The 26,624-nt window shown below is 47.0% G+C and overlaps 2 protein-coding genes across 3 annotated transcripts in view; one reads left to right on the forward strand and one right to left on the reverse strand.

Moving 5' to 3' along the window:
- LOC144124489 (uncharacterized) overlaps window positions 1-26,624 on the reverse strand; it is a 1,136,493-nt gene that overhangs the window by 104,010 nt on the left and 1,005,859 nt on the right. The gene's annotated exons all lie outside the window — the stretch shown is intronic.
- LOC144124490 (uncharacterized) lies at window positions 4,385-5,639 on the forward strand. Its single transcript, XM_077657187.1, has 3 exons — window positions 4,385-4,585; window positions 4,698-4,877; window positions 4,961-5,639. The coding sequence occupies exons 1-3, from the start codon at window positions 4,478-4,480 to the stop codon at window positions 5,237-5,239; spliced, it is 567 nt and encodes a 188-aa protein (XP_077513313.1). The 5' UTR covers window positions 4,385-4,477; the 3' UTR covers window positions 5,240-5,639.

A 26,624-nucleotide genomic window follows, 5' to 3' on the forward strand; every position in this document is an offset into this window, starting at 1 on the left:
TTCTAATATGACGTTTAATGGGGCACACTGTTGTTCGCTTCGGTTTTTAGTGTGCGATTTTTGTTTGTATGTTTCTAGTCATCGTCTTTTTTTTCTTTTCTCGTATGGGATCGGTTAAGTTGGCAGCCTGCCTTGCAGATGACCAGGCACTACGCGTTATCTTTCGTGCAACTATTTTGCAGAGACCCATCGTTGAATATAAACGGCTTAGCAGAATGCACGGGCGGTGCTCGCAGGTAAAAAACGTCGAGGATGCTGGCGTACCATTGATTAGTTCAGTCCTGAAGGAAGACAAGTTATTGACTTAAAGCAATTTTCTCAGACTGGTTGACGAAGTGGTACACAAAATTCTGTTCAGGCTTATGGGGGGGGGGGGGGGGGGGGGGGGGGGGGGAGGGTGCTCGGGAAAAGATATTCTGCTGCGGGGAAATTTGAGCCATGGTGCTCTTGACAGAGAGAGCGGTTCACGCTGTCCCCTCTAGGCCAGTTGTTTTGACCAATAGTTGACACAGTGTTCGAAGACGTGATCTAGCCCTTTCTTTCAAAATGGCGCGGGATCACCGAGTAATCGGAGAATTCTTAGGATTTCCAAACCTGGAGGGAAGTAGGCTGAAACGAGCTGAGGGTCTTGACCTCCCAGGAACATCAACATCATCATCCCTAACTATTAGCTGCAGGTATTCCTATTTTCCCGCACAATAATTGTCTTCGGTTGCTGGGTAATGTACAATATTTAATCAATTATCTGGCAACTTTTAATTTGGTAGCGGTATATCACACTTCCCCGCGCTCATAAGGATACACTGTTAGCATCATCATCATCATCGCCATCATCTCGAGAGTCAAAGGCGTGTGTCGTTGCATGATCTTTGCAGTAAGTCATACATGAGAACTGGCGCGTTTACCTGCTGGACAATCCTAATGTCATTAATGCGGACCGGGTTGTGGGCACTCTTTGCAATGCGTCATGCGCGCATGTGTAGTAATGTGGGATCCATATGGATCTTGAAATGGGGGTGGAAGGGGGTAGATGGGGGCCTGGTACGACGAGAAATTGCATCGTTGTCACGTGAGTAGGTGTGATGTCATATTACAGCGTCGTCACGTGACTAGGTCTGATGGCACATTACATCGCTGTCACTTGACCTGGTATGACGCCACACTCATATGATGTCATCACTAATTATAGTAATTAATCTTAGTTTTGCCTAATTATATTAATTACCATTAATTATGCGACGTCATGATGTTCGTCGCTTGACTCGTCGGTTCGTGACGTCACATGGTGCCGTTTTTTGCGTGCCTCTGTTCGTGTACTGCAGTCGCAGCTTGTCAAGTGTTTTCGAAGGCAACATACAGAGGATTGAAAAGAGCATTCTCGCTATGCCGGAGAGAGCTAGAAAATCGAAATATACTGACATGCGTCTGCATAACCGTCGCATTGGAAAGTACATCGGCGACCAGTTTCTTTACATTCGGTAACTATTCTCAAGCCTAAAAAGAGTATAGTGAATACCTCCCCCCTCCTCTCAATTTCTGGTAGATGGTGTAGAAGGGCTGTGTTCGTCAATTGCCGGTTCGTGCGTGAATGAGTGAGAAGCTTCCAATACGAACAAGTACACACGAAGCAAGTTGCCAAATACGGACACATATAAAGTACTCACCGACGTACTGGTGGTAAGTAAGCCTTCCCACGCATATACATCGTTTTTGGCTACTACTAGTCGGCCCTGCTTTTCACTTGAGGTCTTTGCTCTCCGTCCCTTTGGTCGTGGACACAAGGCGGCTTCTTCGCAAGTTCTCTTTATGGCGTGCATTTATTGGAAAGTGTGATTTTTTTTCAGTGCTGCGTCGCACTTAAATGACGGAATTGCGCCCTCCACGCGAAAATAACCAAACCACAAGCAGCAATTTTCAGGGGGAAAGTTGGCAGTGCCTTAACTTGAATAACCCTGGAATTCAGCGGGAAGCTTCTGCGCGCATGGTTACCCATCACGTGGCTTCACAGGACCCCATCGGGTGCTCTTAAGGTCAACCCAAAGGGCACCCCAATGTCAAAGGTCAACTGAAGGTCATGGGTAAAGGTTCGACGCCATAACTGTGCCACATACGTCACCCACTGCTGTCGTTGGTTGAGGTGAAAGTCGTTGTGCTGCCTATCCGAAAACTGCTTTACTTAGCATAATGATGTTTTTCGATTAAGAAAAATAAGTGAGATGAATCATGTGACGTTCGTGTCTGAGTAATCTCAAGGGTGATCACTGCAGCATCGCCTTTCCGGAAAACGCGCTATTGTGGTCAACTAATCACTGGCAGCCGCTCTGTTTGGCGATAAACTTGCACTGTGGTGCGATGTAAGCGCCCCATCATTTCCACACTTTTCGAACACCGTCATGCAACTGTGCTCCCACTTAAGATTTTGCATCGCTTAAAACAGGGCGGCGACGGACGGATTTTTGTTGGGCAAGAACACCCGTGGTGCCGTAAAAAACCTCTCCAAGTTAATTTTCAATTTTGTTCACTCTCAGTGGTCGTAACGCCAACTTCTCTGCAGCTCTCAAAAAGCACGCCTCGGCTGCCTTGTTTACTGCAGTACCGAGGCGCGCGCGAGCCGACGGCACGCGAGTTCTCGTTGGCGTTCCATAACCCTCCTCGCTGCTCCGGCCCCTCCTCCTCTCCCCCCACCCACTCCTCTTTCCGTTTACACTGCGCCAGCTCTTCCGAGCCTTCGGCGCAGGCCTGCCAACCCTAGGGATTTTCTCCTATATCTAGAGAATTTAAACGTTTAGGGGAAAAATAGATTATTGTTGTAATGTAGGAAAATTTTACTTTCTGTATGGGTCATTTTTATTTTTCGGTGTGAATAGGCTCCTTATTCACCCTTTCTTGACCACCTTGATTTTGAGAGTCTACCAATGCGCCATCTGCACGTGCGGAAAGCATTGATGTGATCGAGGTAGCGGGGTCGGGCAGGGTGGAGGTACGAGGATGACGGGACTCACGAAGACATTGGGGGACAACAATATATTTATTCTATTTACATGGCGAATAAAATGCACCGACTGTACAGAGATGATGAGGGAAGCGCTGCCGAGAAGAGCTCTAAAGACTCAATGAGGCAGACGGGCGCCCTGAAATAAGGCTTTGCCTCTGCAAGCTTCCCTGTTCGCCGCACTGCAGTGCAACAGAGTTTTCTCTCTGATCAACCTGATGAAAACAATGACTAGAAACAGCTTGGCGACGCAAACCCTGGAAGCTATACCCTTCACGCCAAGCGGCTTCTAGGAGGAGCCAACTCTTATGACTTTGCAGTGAAGGAACGCTTAATTGGCCTTCTGAAAAAAGACATAAGGCGAAAATACGTCCCCGAATCGCTTTCTCTGCGGCGGTTAATGAACTGGGCTCTGTGGCTGCATAAATGGGCGCACAGCCGCGTTTTCGCTCCAAAACAAGCGCACACAAGACGCTGCACCACGATTCGAACGCGTTCCGAAGGCGAAAATACGTCCCCGAATCGCTTTCTCTGCAGCGGCTGCAGAAATATGCCCTAGCCGCTGAGGTTATAGAAAAGAAAGGAACGGAGCGAAGAGCGGAACGGCTGTGAAAGAGAACAACTAGGCGAGGAGGTGGAGGCAAAGAGAAAATAGTAGGAAAGGGGAAAAGGGGGCTAGGAGGGTACAGAAGGAGGAGAGGCGCCGTTGCGAGAGTGGTTATGGAACGCCAACGAGGAAAATGCCCACACAGGCACGTCGCGGAATAAATATCACGCTTTTTCGACTTACCACTGAGCGCTTTCCGGGTTCGAAATCAGCACGTGGAATGGCTTTCAACCATTGCCTCCTTCTGCCAGCATCAGCTGGGAAAGTGAAGACGCGCACAGTCTTTTCTCCATCGTAATTCCCGCGGCAGCCGGGAACACAACAGTGTCCTGGCATTTTAACAAATGGCTCAGGAACTGTCACACGCGCACAGCACTTTCACAGACGTTTCCCAGGATTGCACTTCGAGTATTCACAGCCCGCAAGGAGGCTTCAGCAAATGACACAGAAAGAAAGAACGGCGGAGGAACAGCATGTAACGCACGACACGTGCAGCACATGTTCAAACAGAAGCGTTTGGGTGCAGGTGGGCTGGAAACGCTGATTGGTCGATGGGATGCGCTTCTCCGTGACGTTTTTCTGCTTCTCCCTCGTTCTCAACCGGATGTGGGGTCGCCGCGCCTCTCTCGGCCTGTCCCTAGACGGCCTAGGGAATCGCTAGGTCCGGCCGTGCTTGCGTGGTGCGCGGGCATTCGCTTCGTGAACCTAGGCGGCGGCGGGCGCGTTTCGGGAGCTGTCCAGGTATGGCGTTTTTGCGTGGTGCGCTCGTCGGCGACAGCCAGCTGAAATTTCTGTGCAGTTCTCGCTTACGGCTTTCGCCGTTAGTGAGAACATGCACTTTCAGCTTTAGCGGCCACGACGCAATCAGCCTAGCTGAAATGATTCGAGAGACATGTTTTCGGCACGCCGATTTTGTTGTCCTATATGTTGGCGGCAACGATCTCGACAGAGGGGATGACCCGCGAGAAATCGCCAGCCACATAAAGGTACGCATTTTATCTCAAATTTCGCTTCCAGCCACATAAAGGTAGGCATTTTATCTCAAATTTCGCTTCTTGAAGTGCTGTACCGCTTACCTACATGTCTTGCGCATTCCAGGACCTCGTTTTGCTGCTGCAGGAGAACGTGGCCAGTGTCGTGCTGGTCTTCAAAGTCTTGCCACGCCATTTCGATGAGCCACGTAAGGCGCAATTTGAGGACCGCCGGCGTCGCCAGCTGAACCGCCGTCTGTCAGCCACGCTGAAGCGCTTGTCGGGCGTGCACATTCTCAACCCCGAGGTAAGGGTTGAGCAACATTTTCGCAAGTTTTCTCGAGCAGAACTCACCAAATTGCGGCGCTTGTAACGTAACTTTTTTTGCAGCATCGTTTCCTGGATGCTTCTGGCAAGCCGATGCTGTCCTTGTTTGCCGCAGACCGATATCACGTGGCGAGAGACCGGGGTATCGACCAGATCTCAAAGATTATCGTCGCGGCCCTCGTCAAGATCTACGGACCAGGGATAGCGTCGGCTTCAAGGGCAAGACCAGGAGAGGTGTACGTCGTGCACCGGTGTCGTCGGTGCGGAGCCAAAGGGCACAAGACGGACCACTGCTGGGCCTACTGCTCACCGCGCCGCCACGCCGCTGCAGGTCGCGGTTGAAGTGCTCCTGCAAACGGCCCTTTTTAGGGCCACCTCATTGTTTCCTGGCAGATCGCGAGCGTCCCGTTTCGTGCCCGTATTCCCTCTGTCGAAATCGACGCCAGACATCAAAATCGCGCGGTGTGAGCTAGTAAATCGCTGGTAGAGACAAAAACTCGTGCTTGTATACAGACTTACCCATCTCCAGTGCGCCTTTGTTTATTTCCGTAGGCACTACTCGCGCTTTGTAGAAATCGACGCCAGCCGCGAAATTTTACATGTTAGACCTCGCTACAGCATTAGCGCAGCGTGCCTTCGTCTCTTTACGTTCTAACTTTTATGCAGCGCACCTTTGTTTGCTCGTTACTTTTGTTCTTTTCAGTCGTTTCCTGAATCCGTCCAAAGAGCCGGGCTAAATGGATGATTACGGAACCACATGGCGATTGCACTGCATACAGCACGACTTTGGTCCCTGTGTTTTAAATAAAAACATCAGATGTCGAAGGTCATGGTCGTGTCCGAGGATGGCTTCCACAGCTGGGGCCTAACCATAGGGACTGCACACGCTTTGTCGTCGTTGCCAAGTGGAGAGGCCCAAGATGGCTGGCATCCTTAATAAAGATCCCTTCTCGGGACCGCTTTAGTGTTTCCTGGCAGATCACGCGCTTTCCACCCTGTGCACATGCTCTCTTTTCCGATTAAAAAGGTCCTTTAAACCCTGCAGAAGGCATGAATTAGCAAGTGCTAATAACAAGATGTTGCATGGTACTTGAACAATAGCGGCTACAGTGACAAAGGTGAAGAAGTGCTGGAGTTACACGGAAATAAAAAAGGTTGGGGGTGCCCACATAACAACCTGAAATGGTTTTGGACAGGACTCCTAGTTAATTGCATTTGGAAGAGGAAGACAAGGTTTAATTTTGCAGTGTAAGCTTGCTTCTCTAGAATGAACAGAGAACGTTGCCTCACACTGCTTGGGCCACCTTCCTTGACCCCATGAAAAAAAAAAAAACAGGATGCCTCTGGGAAACTATTTGCGGAATTTCCGCCCCCCGATTCAGAAGGGGGGGGGGGGGGGGCGGGTGACGGCCTTTTCTTTGTCGGGCTCGGCGCGACGCACGATGGACAAGACGACGAAAGGAAGCGGGCTGTCAGTGACGCATGTTCTGCGCTGTCATTAGGACGAGCTGCCCGGCCTCTCCGCGGCAGCTCCCCTTTGAACCCCCCGCCTGTTCAATCGGAGGCGGGCGGCGGCGGGGTGGTGCTGAAAAGAAGCGCCCTTGGGGTCAAGTGCCCCCCCCCCCCCCCCCCCCATAAAGACAGAGACGGCCGAGCGCTTTAAATCTCGCGTATTGTTCGCGCCCGAACCGAACAAGACGCGGCGCGCGGCTGAGACCAATTGGAGTCAAACCAGGTCCAGATGTGGCGGTGGCCAGCCGGTTTACCGGCTTCGGGCTAAGCCGCGCGCGAGCAACGCGCAATTCCCCTGGAAGGTCAAGACAAGCGGTCATGCGGGCACAGCGAAAGCGCCTCGCGACAGACGATCTGGCGACACAGCTAACTGAATACAGTGGGAGCGGCCGATCGTCAGCGAAAATCAGTCGCACGTGTGCGCGCGATATGCAGATATGCAGCTAGTGGTGCTCTTGTAGCGTGTTTCGTCTTTGTTATTGTTTGCATAGGTCGTGATCGCTTATGCATCTTTTTCGAACCTCAAACGTAGTACTTGCCCAGAAGATGGCACGACCAAAAATGGCAGATGGCAAATGGGGCAAAAAGAGAACATTAAAAACATAATCGCTTCACTAGCAAGAAGGACAGTGGTAAACCGGCACGATAAAGCGCAAGCTTCACGAAACCTGGTGAGAGGATCGGTGGTGAATCCTTCGATGTAGACGGCTCAAGTACAACTGGCTACGTCTCATCGACTTTTCTCTTCCCTGCAGCTTCATGCAAGATGTTGTTGTGAACAACATATCTAATACACGTGCAGCAGGGGATTCCTCCTTTCTGTTTTGTTCATACGCTTCGATCAGTGATTTGATGCTCCCCTGCTCCACGTGTTTTATAAATACTGTCGAAAATCGTACTCGAATATAACAACTTCGAATTCATCAATCAACACTATTCACAAATTAACGGCACAGCCATGGGTACAAGGATGGCCCACACCTACGTCAACATCTTCATGCATAGTAATAAGTCTAAATTTTTTGAAAGATTGTCCTATTAAGCCCACCCTATACAAACGCTATTTGGATGACATCTTTTTAATTTGGACTGACACACCTCGTCCACCCCAACATATCTTTCACTTACACGTGCGCCCACACCACAATTAACTTCCTAGATGTTGAGATTTTGGTAAACGAAAGCTCACTCACCACCAGTGTATATAGAAAACCGACGGACCGTCAACAATACGTACACTTCCAAAGCTGCCATCCTTGTCACTCTAAAACAAGCATCCCATACTCCCAGGCACATCGATCTAAAGGAATATGTTCCCAAGATGAAGACTTCGTAAAAAATTCCAAACGCATGCAAGAAGTCCTCATTAAGAAGCGATACCCGTCGCCATTGCCGACGATGCCATTCAAAGGACATCTAAACCCAACCGAGAGCAAATACTGGAGTGACGTCGATACAGCGAGCAAACAGACCATCAGGCAAATCGCGTACTTCCCTTCACCAGTAACCCAGCCGCCTAACGTACGTAAACAAAATCTTCAAAAAAACATTTCAACATTCTCAAACAAAGCGAGCTAGCGCCTCGCCAAAATTTTCACTGCTCTCCCTCATGCAGTCTACAGACGACCGAAAAACATTCGAAACATTCTGATACACTCAGTCACATAAAGAGCCGGTTTTGGGGTGTCGACCTTGTGGAAAAAGTAGATTCCAGGTCTGCAAACACATTACAAACATCAAGCTGTGAAATAAGCACAGCTTCAGGATTCAAATGGAAAATTAATGACAACTCTGATTGGGATTTCTGCAACGTAATATACCTCCTAGGATGCAGTGTGTGCAGTACGCAGTACATTGGGCAGACCGTTAACTTTTATACGAATTCGCTTTAATAACCACCGCGCGCATATTTTATCCCTACCTCCCCTTGTTAAAACACATATATTAATGAGAAAAACGACCCATTTGATGCAATTAAGTTAACAGTCCTACAGGGTGGGTTCCACAACAAAGAGATCTCGAGCAACGCGAGTCGTACTTTATTTACAAATTTAATAACAATTCCTCGCGGCAATAATGAAAGTCCGGGTGTATTGACCTCCATCGCCCCTTGCAGAGCCAATGCTGACCTTAGGAATTCCGGCGCGACAAACCTCGGTCGTTTGTCGCCAGCGGCATCTTTTTCAAGCTTCGCTGCCCGCTTACACAAAGCTCTGAATTCATCCCCCACCCCTGTCTTGCCAGTTCGACGCACCACCTTGCCGAGCGGGGTGCAATTGAAGAACCAAGAACCCTTGATGGGCACAAAAGAAAAATACTAGAAAAAGGAGAAAGAAATAAAGAGAAAAAGAAAAACGCTTTGTCCCCTGCCGCCCAGCGAGCTTGCGCGGGAGGCCAGCCCGGGGGAAAAAAGGAATAACGAGGGGAGGGAGGGCATCCGGGCCCTCAAAGCAACAATAACAGACTTTGGCGGAGTCCCGGAGCAGATAAGAATCATAGATGCATGTACTGCCCGTGCCGCCGGCCAAAACGAGCAAACAAATAAACAATAAATTCAGAAAGGGCAGTAGACGTTCCAGGAGCGTCTTCGGTACGAATAGTGAAGGCGGAATCAGCGGCGCAGTTAGCTTAACTACACACACGTGCACTGTGCATGAAACACACACACAAAAGAAAAAGAAAAAAGGCGGCAAAACATACGAGTTCGCGAAAGTGTCCTGTGGGGGGGGGGGGGTAAAGGTGAATGGCAGGAGCATTTAATCAAGGGTTCTTGGTTCTTCAATTGCACCCCGCTCGACAAGGTGGTACGTCGAACTGGGAAGACAGGGGTGGGGGATGAATTAAGAGCTTTGTGTAAGCGGACGGGCAGCGAAGCTTGAAAAAGATGCCGCTGGCGACAAACGACCGAGGTTTAACGCGCCGGCACTCCTAATGTCAGCTCTGGCTCTGAAAGGGGCGATGGAGGTCAATAAACCCGGACTTTCATTAATGCCGTGAGGAATTGTTACAAATTTGTAAATAAAGTACGACTCCCGTTGCTCTCTTTGTTGTGGAACCCACCCTGTAGGACTGTGAACTTAATTGCATCAAATGGGTCGTTTTTCTCATTAATATATGTGTTTTGACAAGGGGATGATGGGTAGGAATAAGATATTTACTTATGCAAGAGTGACTAGCTATGCGCAAAAATTTCCGTGTTTCAATTTTCAAAACTGCGAACTTTGACCGCAGCGTCCCGGACAAATAATTCCAACTCCCGACCGCGTTTTTAAATTCATTCTAAACGCGGTACGTGTTTACTGGTACCTGCAGTGGTCGGCTGCGCAACTATATATATAAGCTATCGCGTGCAGCTGTCATATTATAAAAGAAAATCCGCACAAAACAAAAATTACGCAGCAACGGGCTGTGGCGAATGATTGCGCGCAATATTTTTTCGCGGGTTAGAGAAACGAACAGTTTTGTTTTAAATCCCGAGAGTTGTATCAAAAGCCTTTATATGTCGTCATTAATTACGATAGGTACGACGACACAGTGAATAGGAGTTTATATAGACTGTCGTCCTTCAAAGACCCAATGCTTTTCTCCTCCAAAACGTCGTGCAGAAAAAAACCGGACCACCAAATTTTGACACGGTTGTACGAAATTTCTGCACTAACGAAAGCTATGAGTGTAGTCTCCTGCATGTAGAGAATGTAGAATACAAGGAAAAATTATAATATGTATGCTTTAGGTCAGGTTCATAGTCCTACAGCACTCGATTGTAAATGCAGGCACTCGACGGAGCGCTGATAGACGGGCGTGGTCACCTGTAGGCGCATTTGCGTGGCTTTGCATGGATAGTACGTGTTTAACCTCTCAGGTCTGCAAAAGCTGTATCGGGTCCGCCAGGCAGTGGCGATTATAATAAATGCACAACGAAGCGCGCCGTTCGAGCGCACTAAAATAATACACCAGCAGTTCAAGGATATCATATATAATAAAAATATAGAAACGCGCATGCAGTGTGTGAAAGCGCGGCGCATCAGGTGCGCTTTTTGAACCCGCGCGCGCTGTCAAAAACGTGGGGAATTCCGAGAAAAATCTAAAGAAAATATATCTCTTCCCAACCGGACATGACGTCATTAAAAGTCACGTGACCATGACGTCACGTGACGTTTTAGGCGTGACGTCACATTTTGTTTGACCAATCAGCGTTTGCAGCCCACCTGCCCGCAAACGCTTGTGTTCAAACACGACGGTAGTGATGTTTACAGCAATCGCGATGTCTCCTTTCAAATGATTGCTTTCAACAATTTACTAAAAAAACTGCACAAAGTAAGCTTTTAAAACATTGAACAGTTTCCAGAAATGCGAACGAAGATTGTTACATTGAACCAGATATGTTTCATGTCTTTTAAAACGGTGAAATTCATTATCTTCAATTTGCTATACGCAAATACGCCTCGGAGTACTCCGCACTTCAACAATTTGAAACAGCGCGGGAGGAGAACGGCGGCAGCGGCCGCCAGGAGGTGCTGCCGCAGCGGTCGGCGGTGGCTGCTCCCGCGTCGTAGTGCGGTGACGTCACGCGTCGGAGGAGAAATCGTGGAGAGGCCTTAAATGTCTAGGTGGTGTTGGTTGTGGTCGTCTTCACTGCAACTGCCCCGGCGACAAGAGGAAGCCACCCTGGCGACTCAAGGCGAGATGACGACGAGGGGGTCGTAGTATGGCTTTAGCCGGCTGACATGAACAATTTCGCGGCCCCGGCAGCAATGATCCGAAGAGGGGGTCAATGGCTCGACGGTGTAGTTCATAGGTGACGTGCGCTGCAAGACACGGTAATGGCCGAGGTGTTTAACAGCATACTTGGATGCTGCCGGCACAAACAGCCAGGTGAGTGAGCCAGTGGGAAAGTTATGGGCGGACCGGCTATGGTCACTCGCATATGTACGGAGGTCTTGAATGGTACGAGTACACGTCAACGAGCGAGCCAGCTGGCGGCACTGCTCGGCATGACGGGAAACGTCAGAGAGGAAAGTGCATTCCGAGTTGTCGGGGTGGTAGGGAAGGATGGTAGGCAGGAGACAAGGTTCACGGCCATATAGAAGAAAAAAACGAAGAAAAACTGGTTTTGCCTGAGAAGCAGCATTGTATGCATAAGTGACGAATGGAAGTACTTGATCCCAATTTGAGGCGTCGGAGGAATTGTACATGGCGAGCATGTCACCAAGAGTCCGGTTGAATTGTTCAGTCAGGCGATGGTTTGGGGATGGTAGGCAGTGGTCTTGAGATGAACTGTGCGGCACGCCTCCAGTAGCTCGTAAACGACTTCAGACAAGAAAACACGGCCGCTGTCGCTGAGGCGTTCCCGAGGGGCTCCGTGACGCAGGATGAAATAATGAAGGAGGGAGGATGCGAAGTAGAGAGCACTAGCCGAGGGCAGGGCTGCCGTCTCCGCGTATCTAGGTTAGGTGGTCCACGGCAAATATAATCCAACAATTCGCGGTAAGCGTGGACGGAAGGGGACGCTAGAGATCGATGCTCACGTGATCGAAGTGGCGAGAGAGGCAGCTTTTTGCTCTCGCCCCCTCCTGTACTTCATTGCGTGGAATAAATGAAATTAAATGAACCGAAAACGTAATGAGCTGGGCAAGGCAATGGCTGTAACGGGCCGGCGGAGGGACGAGGAGTGCAATTGCGCTGCTGACAGGCAGTGCGTGAACCTATATAACGGCAAACAAAATTGCATATTTCATGCCAGTTGTACCGCTGTCGAAGACGTTGATAGGTTTGCAGCAATCCAGCATGGGCGCTCTGTGGGTCGAAATGGTGATGCGCACACACTGATGGCATTATGCGCCGCCATAGCTACTTCTTCCCTACGTCTGTTAAACACCAGCACACTTGCATCTTACATCATTTATGCAGACGACACAAGCATTTTTTTCCAGTCAGCCAGTATTGAAGAACTCACTGATTTCGCAAATGTTACACTTGAAAAATTCTCTCAATGGACTCAAATAAATAGTTTACAAATTAACGTTGCTAAAACAAGAGCCATATTATTTACGCCTGTACAAAAGGTTATCAGTCGGGATATCGACATAAAACTCGGTTCCGAACAAATAAAAGTCGTTAAAGAAATAAAAACATTGGGTGTGACGTTCAATCAACATCTAAACTGGAATGCCCACGTGGAACGCGTGGCGGGAAACCTGGCAAGAGCTTGTGGCGTACTGTGTAAGTTTAGAACGATGCTTCCGACTAAAATTAAGTTAATCCTTTATAATTCAATTTTCGCTCCCCATATTAACTACTGCAGTCTTGTATGGACGGACACAACTCAATCCAACCTTACCAAATTGATGCTATTACAAAAGAAAGCAATTCGTCATGTAGCAAATGCCTCATATGACGCCCATACAAGAGAACTTTTTGCTTCGTTTAATGTACTCCCCATACACCACATACATAAACTTAACCTCATTATGAAGTACAAACACAGTGTTCAAACTAACAACGAATCTTTCCTCAACTTATGTAATTTACATCGACCTTTAGAAGTGCCCTACATATTCAGAAACAGAGAACACTGGTCTATACCTTCTTCCCGCACTAATCAGGGTCGGCACATGCTGCAGTACCACATGCCTACATATTTGAATTTCCTACAAAATAAAAATATAGATATACATAACCTTAGCAAATACAAGTGGCAGAAATACCTTATTCTTGAAGACATATGAGTTTAATTATGTTTCTCCGACACAAACTGCTTTTGTATTGCGGATGTATTGTATCTTTTTATCATCGTCTATTTTCCTGCTTCTATTATGTGAACTTGTGTACACCCGATTATATTTGACCCTTTGGAGCTGTTGACGCGAATTTTTTTTTGTTGTTTTCCTGCTAGATATGTTTATTTCATTTTCTGTGCGTTGAATTGTAATCTTCATATGTATAAATAGTCTGCGACGAGTTAACACAGATACATGTTCATTTCTCACATCAAAACTATTTCAGATATAGCATCTGTCTTACTGCACATTCCATTGCATACTTTTTTTTTCGCTGGTTCTAAGTCCTGCATGTATGTATGTATATATATATATATATATATATATATATATATATATATATATATATATATATATATATATATATATATATATATATATATATATATATATAGTGAAAAGGTCACAACTGGTTCGATTATCTAGGTTTATTCACCAACGGTTTCGGACGGTGGACCGTCCTTCATCAGGGTAAAGTCGAATGAATACACAGATGTGCGCATTTACGCTCCTAAATGCAGAGGGAGAGGAGGCACTTTCTCTCTCTTTCTCTATGTCGGCGTCCACTAAGGGGAAAGGAGAATGGATGCGAAACAAGTTAAAAAAAGCTAGTTAAAATACAGAGGTGAGAGACATGCAGCAGAGCTGGATTTTCGCCGAGAAGACTGAAGCAAGAAAGGTTTCCCTCTGCGGAAGCGAGAAGTTCGAGCACAAGGGGAAAATAACGAAAACACAGAAAACAAGAAAAGAACAAAAAGGAAAACACCAGAATACACTGAAACAAAACACAAAGGCGCACATAGCATGACCCGCTCCCCAGCGGTGCAGATCTACGAAAACACAGAAAACAAGAAAAGAACAAAAAGGAAAACACCAGAATACACTGAAACAAAACACAAAGGCGCACATAGAATGACCCGCTCCCCAGCGGTGCAGATCTACGAAAACACAGAAAACAAGAAAAGAACAAAAAGGAAAACACCAGAATACACTGAAACAAAACACAAAGGCGCACATAGCATGACCCGCTCCCCAGCGGTGCAGATGTGCACCGCTGGGGAGCGGGTCATGCTATGTGCGCCTTTGTGTTTTGTTTCAGTGTATTCTGGTGTTTTCCTTTTTGTTCTTTTCTTGTTTTCTGTGTTTTCGTAGATCTGCACCGCTGGGGAGCGGGTCATGCTATGTGCGCCTTTGTGTTTTGTTTCAGTGTATTCTGGTGTTTTCCTTTTTGTTCTTTTCTTGTTTTCTGTGTTTTCGTAGATCTGCACCGCTGGGGAGCGGGTCATGCTATGTGCGCCTTTGTGTTTTGTTTCAGTGTATTCTGGTGTTTTCCTTTTTGTTCTTTTCTTGTTTTCTGTGTTTTCGTTATTTTCCCCTTGTGCTCGAACTTCTCGCTTCCGCAGAGGGAAACCTTTCTTGCTTCAGTCTTCTCGGCGAAAATCCAGCTCTGCTGCATGTCTCTCACCTCTGTATTTTAACTAGCTTTTTTTAACTTGTTTCGCATCCATTCTCCTTTCCCCTTAGTGGACGCCGACATAGAGAAAGAGAGAGGAAGTGCCTCCTCTCCCTCTGCATTTAGGAGCGTAAATGCGCACATCTGTGTATTCATTCGACTTTACCCTGATGAAGGACGGTCCACCGTCCGAAACCGTTGGTGAATAAACCTAGATAATCGAACCAGTTGTGACCTTATCACTGTGCAAGTTTTCACTGGCCCGTTGAGCAACCCTAACTGCTTCCACTATATATATATATATATATATATATATATATATATATATATATATATATATATATATATATATATATATATATATATATATATATATATATATATATATATATATATATATATATATATATGTGTGTGTGTGTGTGTATGTGTGTGTGTATATATATATATATATATATATATATATGTAATAACGTGACAGTCTGTTGGCCTTGTCAATTAGGGGTGGGAGCCTCGTCAAGCTACTGAGTTTGTGGCTTTTTGCTCCTACCCTAGCATTTTTTTCTGTTCAGGACAAAAAATGCTGAATAAAGTTGGTTGGTTGGTTGGTTGATATATAATGCTTTATTTTCTTCTTTATTAAGTTATTCGTTTCGCCTATGGTCAACAACAACAGCGAAGCGAATAAATACATGGATCTCAACGATGTTCCATTGGGAGGTCCATGGCAGTGAGCGCGGCCAGCGTCGAGGCGGAAAATGATGAAGAGGGCGTAGGAGATGGCAGAGGTGAGCGCGACAATGCGTCTGCTTCGGATTGTTTGCGGTCCGACCGATATATGACGGCAATGTCACATTCCTGAAGACGAAGAGCCTAGCGCCGAGGCGCCCAGAGGGGTCTTCGAGGATAGCCAACTAGCACAGTGCATGGTGGCCAGTAACAACGTCAAGGGGGCGGCCATATAGGTAAGGACGAAATTTTGTTAATGCCAACACTTTGGCGAGGCAGCCCTTTTTCGTAACGGTGTAATTTGATTCTGCTTTTGTGAGCGTACGACATGCATAAGCAACAACGTATTCCGAAAAGCCGGCCTTACGCTGAGCAACGGCTCCAGGCCCTACGCCGCTGGCGTCGGTGTGCAATTCGGTTGGCGCACTGGGGTCGTAATGGCGCAGTATCAGTCGTGAAGTCAGAACACGACGGAGCGTAGTGAAAGCATCGTCGCAAGCTGAGTTCCAAGACGACAGGTCGGCGGACCCAATCAGAAACTTCGTAAGCGGCAAAAATATGAACACAGACCCACGAAGCTTCGGAGCTCCTTAACCGAAGTCGGTTTGAGAAAGTTGGTGGCAACACGGAGCTTCTCCGAAAAGGGCAGAACGCCATGTTTGAAGACTACACGGCAGAGTATGGTCAGTCTGCGGGCGCCACATCGATATTTCTTGAGGTTGAGTCGGAGAGAAGCGTCTGTGAGACAGCTCACTATCTTGTGCAATCGCACGAGATGTGTCAGAAAATGTGCCACTTGAGTCCACGTAAGATGTGGTCCATCATGCGCTCAAAGGTAGCGGGAGCGTTACAGAGGCCGAATGGCATCACATTGAATTCAGAGAGGCCGTCAGGGGTGCCAAAAGCTGTTTTCGGGCGGTCAGACTCATTCATGGTGACTTGCAAATAGGCGAAACGGAGATCCACGCAGGAGAATTCGGCTCCTTGCAAACAGTCGATGGCGTCGTCAATACGGGATAGTGGGTATATGTCCTTGTGCGTAATTTTTTAAGGCGGCGATAATCAACACAAAACCGAATCGAACAATCCGTTTTTACGAGCACGACGGAAGATTCCCACGGACAAAAGTAGACTGAATAATTTTTCCGGAAAAGCAGTGCTAAAAAGACGTGGACAAAGACGAGAAAAGGACGGGCTTTGTCCATGTCTTTTTAGCGCTGATTTTTTGAAAAATATGTACCAACACGCCCAACTCGCCGCATTAACCAAGGAATGAATAACGGCGTGGTGCAGCATGTCGTCAACCTGCTCAGCGATGACGCGGCGCTCGGGAGGCGACACACAGTAGGGGCGCTGCTGGAGAGGGGCATGAGTTCATGTATTAAGGTGGTAAACGACAGTGGTCGCGCGGCCCAAGGAAAATGTCTGGCAGTTAAATGAATAGCGGAACTTGTGAAGCAGGGCAAGGACAATCTCGCGGTGAGCTGGGCCGAGGTCACCGGCCACTGAACGCTGAAACATTTTCTGGAAGAGCGAGTTGGAGACAGCGCTTGGCGGCGTGAGGGCAGCGTGAGGGCGGCGATGGAGGTACATTCGCAAAGAGCGTCATCGTCAAAGGACATGAGCAGGTCAAGGTATTCAATGTGTCAAGGCATTCCCCACGGAGCAATGTGAACTATCAGGGCGAGGGATTCGATACGAGGAGCACGGTGTCACCTTAGTGAATGTCGAGGACGGCAAATGGAAAAGGATGGTGTCGGCGAGAAGCGAGGACGGGCTAAGGCGCGAAGAGTACAGTCTCGCTGGATACAGAGGTGGTGGACACGAGAGCGAGCGTGGCAATGGCGGGGGGGGGGGGGGGACATCGATGTCCGCGGCGACAAGTTTGGTACCACAACGAGACGGCTGGTCGTCGGCGGGCGCATCAGGAAGTGCGGAGAATGTACATGAGCACGCACACAGTTGTGTTGGCATGATGGCGGGATAGCAACTGCCAGCCAAAGATGAGATCATGGGAGCAAGAACTGAGAACTAAGAATTCGACGACATACAAAACGTCCGCGATGAGGACACGTGCTGTGCAAGCAGCGGAAGGATGAACGGTCTCGGCGCAAGAGCTTCAAAGACAAAGGTGAGGTGGTGACTTTACTCAGCCAACGATAGAAGTTTTGGCTAAAACAACAACGGAAGCACCAGTGTCCGCAAGCGCAAGTGCTGGAATGCCGTCAACTAACACATTTAAAACGTTCGGTGGGGAAGTGCGAGGACTTCAGCTGGTCGAAGTGCGAGCAGTTCGTGCCCCAGGAACTGCGGCGGCTATTTTTTCGGTTCCGCGGGGACGCAGTGACGCCGCATGGGTTACAAGGAGCGACGGCGAGGGCAAGGTGAGCGGTGCGAAGCGAATGGCTGGCGCCGAGAGCACGGTCAGAAGAGGGCGCTGGAGGTGATGGTCCTGAAGAGGACCGAAAGGTGCGGTACGACAGGGAGTAGCCCGGCAGAGGTGGCACAAGTGGAGGCAGAGTACAGCGACAGAGGTGTGCGACGTGGCCCGGTAGGCCGCAAGCGTAGAAAATCGGCTGGTTATCAGCCGTGCAACAAGGGTTGTGGGAAGCCGGCGGCACCGTGGCACAAACTGATCCAGTAGCGGCGGCACCACTGCGGGCCTCAAGAGCGATACAACATGAACTGGTGGGCGAGTTGGTAAGACATGGTTTTTGTAAATCCGCGGAACGGCTTGAAGCCAAACAGAGAAGGGACAAAACACAGCGCTGAACTAACAACAGAATGGTTTTTGTTCTGGGTACCAGTGCTTAAATAGACGCTGGTATCGCAGAAAAACAGAAAAATACCCAGAAAACACCAACTTTCACAGGCTAATCATTCTGAGCGTGCGAAAAATTTGCCGATGCACGTAATCTAGGTCATCAAGTATTCGTGCTCTTTTTTCGAGATAGCAACAGAAGGGGTTCTAATGCATTCCGTACCTATCCTCGTGATCTCTGACGCCTCAACTGTCTCCTTGATGAGCTGGTCTTTGTTTTTTTGCTGCAATTTTGCTCTTCTCGAACATTGGGCGGCATGAACAATCAAGACAATGAATCCCGATATGGCGGACGGCATTCTTCACATTATTGTTGTGCCCCTTGTCTTTCATTTAAACAGCGACCAGTTTGGCTGACGTACGATCCACCACATGACAAAGAGACTGAATACGCCAAGTTGTCTCGACACTGAACATATTTCTTCTCATGCTTCTTCGTGCACACAGGAACATCTCAACATGTTCTTTCAGGCCGATTTACTCGCGCGCATAGTCCTCAATTTTACAGGGTCTTAAAATCAGCATCTTCTCCAGCTGGTTTTCCTATTCTTTTCTGATTGTGGGATAAAACATGAATGTATGGAATTACGGCTACATTTCTTCCTCGGCGTACTTGTTTGAAAGTAGCGCCAAGTTTCAAGTTCTTCAGCATACTCTCCGCCACCGAAGCTAACATGCGAAGAGGGTATCCGGCAGCAACAAGCCTTTCAACTGGGCATGAAAAGCTGTGCGTCGTCTTATGCTTACAAGATTTTTTCATGGGATTGCCGAAACAAATCGCGGCAATGCTTCCTTTCACTAGCTTAGAGAGAGAGCTTAGAGCGCAAGCGATAAGGACATCTGTCTGATTGTCGCCATCATCAAGCGCCGCGAGAGAAGCATACTGCTGGCGGAAATCGCACAGCCAGCTGCTGCGCAGCTGCCCTGCCGCCTTTTAAGGGGCAACACACCGAGCTAAACTATCTATTAGTTCCTATCTATCCGGATCTTTTGAGAGCCCTGCAATCGCGGCGCGCCAGCGGGCATGTCACGTGGTAATTTTTGTATTTCGCGGGCATTTGCAATGATCGAGCGAAAAAAAAAAGCGGACACGTAATAGATGGAGAGTTCAAAATTGCTTAGTCGCAAGTTTTGCGGAACGTTCTAAAAGTTTCACATTGGCATTTTTCGTCTATCTTCGTTGCTTGCGAAGTTGGTGCATTAATATCGACTAATTATGCAATTAAGCACAATACAAAAGTAGTGTGACTTGCTCTATATAGCAGTCAGCAGCATGGATTTGGTCGCGTCGTCTTATATTGTCTCGGCGTATTTTAAACCCTGGCTTAAGTTAGCTGGGATAACGTGTGTATAGACGCGCGCACACACGCACACATGTATATATATATATATATATATATATATATATATATATATATATATATATATATATATATATATGCATACAGGGCGTCCCAGCTATCTTGGAGCAAAATATAAGAACAACTGTTCTCTGGGACTGAAATCTCGTTGGTGCCTTAAGGGTTTATCTAAAGTTTGAAAACTTTTTTTTTGCTCGTCTTACTTGATTAGTCGAGGCGAACTAATTAACTTTTTAAATATAGCTTGAAACGTTCAGGCGTAAATAGGAAATTTGTGGAGCTCCACAAATATTGCTCAACCCGGGCACTTCCAACGAGGCAGCCTTCGCGTAGCCTTTTTTATATGGGAAAACGAAAGCGTGCGGAGTTTGAAAAATGCCGTGACAGCGCACTTCCTGCGCCCGAATGCGCCGCGGTTGAAGTGCTCTCACCCGTGATTTGTAAAAAAAAAAAAAACATCGCCAGCGCCGCGCCTTCTCTTCATTACGATGAAGGGCTTCTATCTTTGCTCGGCTCAGACGTTACCAGCGGCGGCTGGTGACGCATTGCGCAATCGGCGAGCGTGAGAGCACAATTATTGCTGCATAAACGGGAGCCGACTTTCTTTAAAGTGCCGCCCGAGCCCACTGGCGCTTATCTTGGAACCTACCACAACGCGAAGCTCTGTCGTGTGCGGCACGAACGGGGTGAAGCGAACGATGTTTTTTACAATGCACGGATGAGAGCGCTGTAACTGCGGCGCGTGCGGACGCCCGAGCGCGCTGACACATGGTATTTTGTTGCGAGAGCTACAATGGCCTACCATTCGAGCATTTCGCGGTACATGGGGAGACCATTTGTGCGCATGCGCAGTTATCATTGCAACCGAAGAGGAGCAAAGTGCGGCGTGCGCTACGCCGCAGCCGCGCGCCCGCTCCACAGTCAAAGCCATGGAGGAAGGCCGTCACGTGACATTTTTTGAAGCCGGAAACGAGCTCGGAACCATATTGTCTGGGCTCGCTTTTGTTTATTTTCACCCGCGCTATTGTTTACGTATCTCCGTGCGCGCGTTTCAGACGCGAAGGGGCCGGCCTAAAGAGACTCCAGTGCTAGTGGCGCTTGGTTTCTGGCCGTTGTTCATGTACGGGAGACGTCGGAAGCGCTCGTGCAAGGCCTTCTGCTGCTTCCAGTTATTTCTCTTTGCCGCGTCGTCTCTACGCCATCCCCGCTCTCTCGTTCGAACGAAACAGTCCGGCCTTGCATGGTCATAATCAAATACATAGCATTCGGCGAAGGCACTTATAGCAACTGCGGTAAGCGCGGGAAGGAACTTTCAGTTATTGCGGTGGCCCACCATAGTACGCAGTGTCTTTCGCCGCTTTTGCCTGCGTCGTTTTGCGACGTCGGAGGCATGTGTCCCTGGGTTCCGTGCATGCTGCACTTGGCGAAATACACTGGTATACTCACATCCGACTCATCCAGGTCTCGACTCAATCGCCGGGTGAGAAGGTTAATTTCGCCAGATGAGGTGAAGGGCACAAAATTTTCGTTGATAGAAATTGTATGTAAATATGCAGCTGCTGGCAAAATATAATAATAATAATAATAATAATAATAATAATAATAATAATAATATTAATAATAATAATAATAGTGTATTTTCATTACCATGCAGTGTTGGAGGGGATGGGGATAAAAGAGTTTAACGCTTGACAAGGTCCCCACCCCCGTACAGCAAGTGGGCAGTGGCATGCGACCACACTTCACACACACACACACACACAAAAATACACAATCACCAATGTGTGTAGAAAATCAATAAGGGTTAAAGCAATAACAATAAAAGCAACAAAAAAGAAACAAAGAGCGCTGTTATAAGATTGTAAGAGCAATGTTCTATATATGAATACTAGGAAAATGTGGCTTCAAAAATAAAGCAGTCGAAGAGGTCAGAGCTGCTAATGTTTTCTATATCAATATTTGCAGCGATTAATCTATTCAGAAGTGAGGGAAGTTGAAATGTTACCATTTGGCGTCCATAGTTTGTTCTCACTACAGGTACTACACAGTGTGGTTTGCGACGGCGTGGGTATGTGCACTGAAATAACTGAATCGGGGCTAAGTCAGATATATTGGTTATGCATCTTCTTTGTTCTGTTTTATAGGTGCGCAATAGTTTATAAGCATAAAAGTTGAAAACATTAATAATCTTGTGCCTGGAAAATAAGTTTTTAGTTGAGCATCTATGAGGCAGGCTATGAACAATTCTGAGGGCCCTGTTTTCAAGAACAGCAAGTTTTTTCAGACACGTTCGTGTAGCAATACCCCATACTAATGAACAGTAGTTTAGATGTGAGTGAAATAATGCACGATACAATAGAAGTTTTACCTTTTGTGGGAGACAACATTTAAAACGCGTCATAAATCCTATGGCTCAAGATATCTTTAATGCTATATGATTTATGTGATCGTCCCATAGCATATCTTCAGTGAATATTACGCCAAGCGATTTAAATGATTTTACTAACTCAATCTGATCTCGGTTGTAACGTAGTTCACCGAATTCACTGCACTTCTTGTTTTTTGGATGAAAAAGTATTGCCTTAGATTTTGTTGCATTAACTGAAAGAAGATTGTTATCGGACCATGTCTTTATTTTTTCCAGGAGCAGTTTGCATTTTCAAGTAACGTACTACCAGAACCATCAGATAAAAATAAACTGGTGTCATCAGCATAAATTATAAAGCGAGCATTGTCATCCACACTAATGATATCATTAATATACAGGTTGAAAAGCAATGGTCCAAGAATACTTCCTTGGGGCACTCCGCAGTTGACTGTTCAAAGAGTTGACGTGTATTCATTTACTGGGACATACTGTTTTCTCTTGGTCAAGTAAGATTGAAGTAAGAGTAACGCTGTACCTCTAATTCCATAACATTCAAGTTTTTTCAACAAGATGCTATGGTTTATGCAGTCAAATGCTTTGCTGTAATCTAAGAAAATTCCCAAGACCAGGTTCCTATTTTCAAAATTCCTCAATATATATTCCTTCTGGTGCAAAAGAGCAAGTTCGGTTATAGCACAAGAAAACCTAATCTAGCATACACTATCAAGAGCATGCTTGATTGTGTTCTCACTTTTTTTTATATAAACGGTTACCCATGGTGCCACTGGAATATAACTTGTTACTTTGTGCCGTGTATCATCTTTCATTTCTTTTTTTAAGCAGTGTGTCGTGGATCGCACTGTGTATTTCACATTGCTTCCGAACCACCTACCCCATCTCAATGCAGTGTAAAGTATAGTGTTGTGTTTTATGGGACATAGGCAACTCAGGCCATCATGCGCCAATTTCAAGGCAAGGAAAATTGTTTTCTGCAGACTTTTTTAGAAACATTAATTATCGGGGGTATAGAGGGCGTAAAACATTTTTTTGTATTACCTAATGATGAAGAGAGAAAGAAATTTTATGAATGGCTAATATTAAGAGCTTTAAAGAAGGTCGGGTAGTCAGCAGGCATCCTTGGCTGGGCGCGGTAGTTGAGCCTCCCAGCCAGTAAAACAAAACCGCAGCCTTCTCAGAAATGAGAAGGTGGCTGAGGTGTATAAAGAAATGAAGCGAATCAGTGGTTAAAAATTTAGAGTTTACTGAGAAAACCTAGTTCTCTTAAGAAGCTAAACACACATGTCTTGGCAACAATTGCACCTTCACTCAAAGGAAACATTGGGTGTAAAGGAATGTGTGTTCATTACAAAACTAAGTAAATAGTTTTTCCTAAGATTTTCAAATTTTGTGCATGAGTATGAAATATGAATAACTGTTAGGTCATCTCCACTTTTTTCACAAATCGGCTTGTCTTCAGTTGTCAATGGAAAATTGTGTGGGATGTGCATGTGGCCTATACGGAGACAACAAAATAACTTCAATGAAACGCTCCCGGTGCAAACATGACTTCCATTCACCTAGAACTGGCTTTACCAAGTGTAGTTTGTTACTTACTTTATTGTTCCAAGCTGGCTGCCATTTTTTACTTAATTTATTTTGTACTAATTTAATGCAATCCTTAAAGGACATATTTACTTTTTCTATTTCCTTGCCACAAGATTGAGCATCATACCAAGAACTGGCTTTACCAAGTGCAGTTTGTTTGCTCCATTGTTCCAAACTGTCTACAATTTTTTTTACTTAATTTCCTTTGTACTAGTTTAATGCAATCTTTAAAGGACATATCTACTTTTTTTATTTCCTTGCAAGAAGATTGAGCGGTGCACAAATCTGCTCTTTCGTTGCCTTTTATTTCGATATGACTCTGGACCCAGCACAGTTTAATCTTTTGTCCTAGAGCTGTGGCTGTTACAATGCTGTGTATGATATCACCAATCATAAGAGTGATTGCATTTCTAGAGTTGAGAGCAGTAAGCAAACTTAAGAAGTCCGTGTAAATAATACTGTTAGGAGGTTCTCGTAAACTATTTGTTATATGGCTGCACAGACGGCGTAACATTCGGCAGTGAAAATTGATGCGCACTGTGGACGCCTATTTCATTCCAATTCCCTTTTATAATTGTGCTTCCAGAGTAAATATCTGTTTTCGAGCCATCTGTATAAAAAGGTGTGAAAGTACTGTAATTTTCCTCAAGTGCAAGAAATTCTTGTGTTATATGTTGCTGTGGGGTTTGTTTTTTACGGAACTGTGTAAGAGTGAAATCACAGATTGTAGGAAATTGATACCATAGAGGCAGTGGATCTCGTATTCGAGCAATGCCAGGTAATGTCAGTGTACAGTACTGCCTTTAAACTAAAGCTCACTGAAAATTTTTAGTACATGGCTCTCCCTGGAAGCTTTCTATGTACAGCTTGCTGGCCGAGGCTTACATTTAAATGGCCATCTGCAACACTTTGTATTTGAGAGCATAATTATTCTTGAATGGAAAGCTGTCAAATGTGCTCATGTGATAAAAAAAATCTTTTTTTGATAGACTGAATTTAGAGCTTCATGCATGACATCCATCAGCAAGGTTTTTGATGTCGGGTTGTTTGCATGCTATGCTCGCATAACAGTGGCCCACATACTGGCCCCACTTTAATCACGCTCTGTGGTGGATAGCACAACCCTCTCTGTTTTATGCTGAATGAACGTGCACGTGTCTGCTTTTGGCCGAGTCGTGAACAATGCTGCCATGCATGATCACACCACAGTTTAGTGTTCAGCCTGCCTTTTAATGCTGCTCTTGTTTTTGAATGTTGCAACCTGTCTCCATTGCGCATATTTCGGCAGCTGTGCCCACAGGGCCTTCTACTACAGCAGTGAGTACGAGAAAAATCCTGCAGTATTTTGTTTTTGATCATGAATATTGTATTTATCTTCATACAATGTTTTTATGTGGCTGCCCATACCAGGAATGCTTTCTCATACAGCATTTAGGATGGGCAAATATACTAAAAAGTTTAAGTTCATGACCCTGAATAAAATATGTAGCATCAGGACATGTTCATAAGGGTGGCAGTGCCAACAATGACTTTTGATTCATAACTCCAGGAGCCACTCATAGAGGTGACAGAAGCAGAGAGGGCCCAAGTGCCTATAGTAGCACGGCAGGGGAGGAAATATGGCAGTGGGGTGTCACCGCCCTCCCAAAACCAGAAATTTTACTTACGAAAACCATGCTGAGCCCCTTTTTCTCAACAAAACCAGTCCAAGAAATACATGTTTCAAGTAGGACTGGCCCTCTTTAACAATGATCCATAAATCCACGCATTGTAGCACTGCAACACAGCATGTTTTACATCCATAAATCTAGTTTGGAGCATTATATATATGACCGCAGCTTTTCAGACAGCTTCTAGAAGTTTAGAAGTACCCAGTGGCTGCAGTATTTTCACAGTGCTGTGCATTACTTCAATGCTGTATGTCATGTTTAACATGCAGAGCTGCAGTTGTACGCACCAATTTTCGCTACTAGATGAAATACTAGCTTGTAATTGTGAAGGGCCGCATACGGGGGGCCCCGGCATTGCTGAAAAGAACTAACCAGGCGACCAGTGCCCAAGACATTTTCCCTGCCTTCAAATTTATCGGCCCCGACATGTCGGCGAAGACGGCGGCGGGCGATGCAGAAGACAGATGTGCAAAGACCGCCAGACGGCTAAAGAGGAGAGGCTGCGCGCGGTGCCCTACGCAGCCGCAGTCATCCCTGCGGTTTGCGCCGCGCTTCCCCCCCCACCGGCGCGCGAAGACGGGTTCGTTTGAGCGTTTGTGTGTGCAGGCCGACAAGCGACCTTACTAGCAGCGGACACGACGGGCTGCGTAATGGCTCGAGGTGGCGGAGGAGGTCAGCGGCTGGCGCCGGACGGACTGACTGCAGAGAAGCGTCGCCCTCCGAGGGACACCTGATCCCCTTCGACCCATCCCCAACGGCGCCATCGGCCTTCCCGTCGTAACAGCCGCGGATTCCTAGAAGTTTGGCGGGTGCCTTTGATCCGCTGCGTGAGCAGCGACGACGAAAAACCGTTGGGCGAGGATGACCCAGAGAGAGAGAGAGAGAGAGAGAGAGAAAGAGAATCTCCGGAGAGACGCGGCGGGGCCAACGAGACAAAGGACAGGAGTCGAGCAGAGACGGGCGAGGCGAACGGACGCAAGATGTCGCGCTGGTCTATAGTCAGCGAAGCCGGACTTCAGCGTCCGTAGCAAACTGACCGCCAGCCGAAACACCCAAGAGTCCTATGGCCTCGACCCGTCACAGCACCGCCTGCCGAGAGACGCCGGGAAGAGAGGCAGAGCCCGGGAGAGCCGAAGCAGCCGCGGCCCGCCGACGCGAGACGATTGGAGTGGAGCCCCGATCTGCCGGACGGACAACCAGTTCTCCTAAAAGCCAGCGGTGAGCGGACCACCAGTTTCGCCTTCAGGCAGAGAAGAATAAATAATGTTTTGCCGGGTTACCGCCTTGTTGGCTCATTTCTCCTCGCTTCAGCAGGACCCGTAGATTATGTGACTGACCCCCGACAGGTGGGAACGTCACATAATGTTACTGCATAGTGGCACACTTTACTTGTGATCAACAATACAGGCAATGAAAGTGACTTTATTGT

The sequence above is a fragment of the Amblyomma americanum genome, chromosome 3 (genome assembly GCF_052857255.1).
Source record: "Amblyomma americanum isolate KBUSLIRL-KWMA chromosome 3, ASM5285725v1, whole genome shotgun sequence".
Lineage (NCBI taxonomy): Eukaryota > Metazoa > Arthropoda > Arachnida > Ixodida > Ixodidae > Amblyomma > Amblyomma americanum.

Bases quoted from the DNA above. Each gene is read 5' to 3' on its own strand.
- LOC144124490 (XM_077657187.1), top strand. From the start codon at position 4,478: ATGATTCGAGAGACATGTTTTCGGCACGCCGATTTTGTTGTCCTATAT. The intron at 4,586-4,697 runs GTACGCATTTTA...TGCGCATTCCAG, and splicing joins AAATCGCCAGCCACATAAAG to GACCTCGTTTTGCTGCTGCA. The intron at 4,878-4,960 runs GTAAGGGTTGAG...CTTTTTTTGCAG, and splicing joins TGCACATTCTCAACCCCGAG to CATCGTTTCCTGGATGCTTC.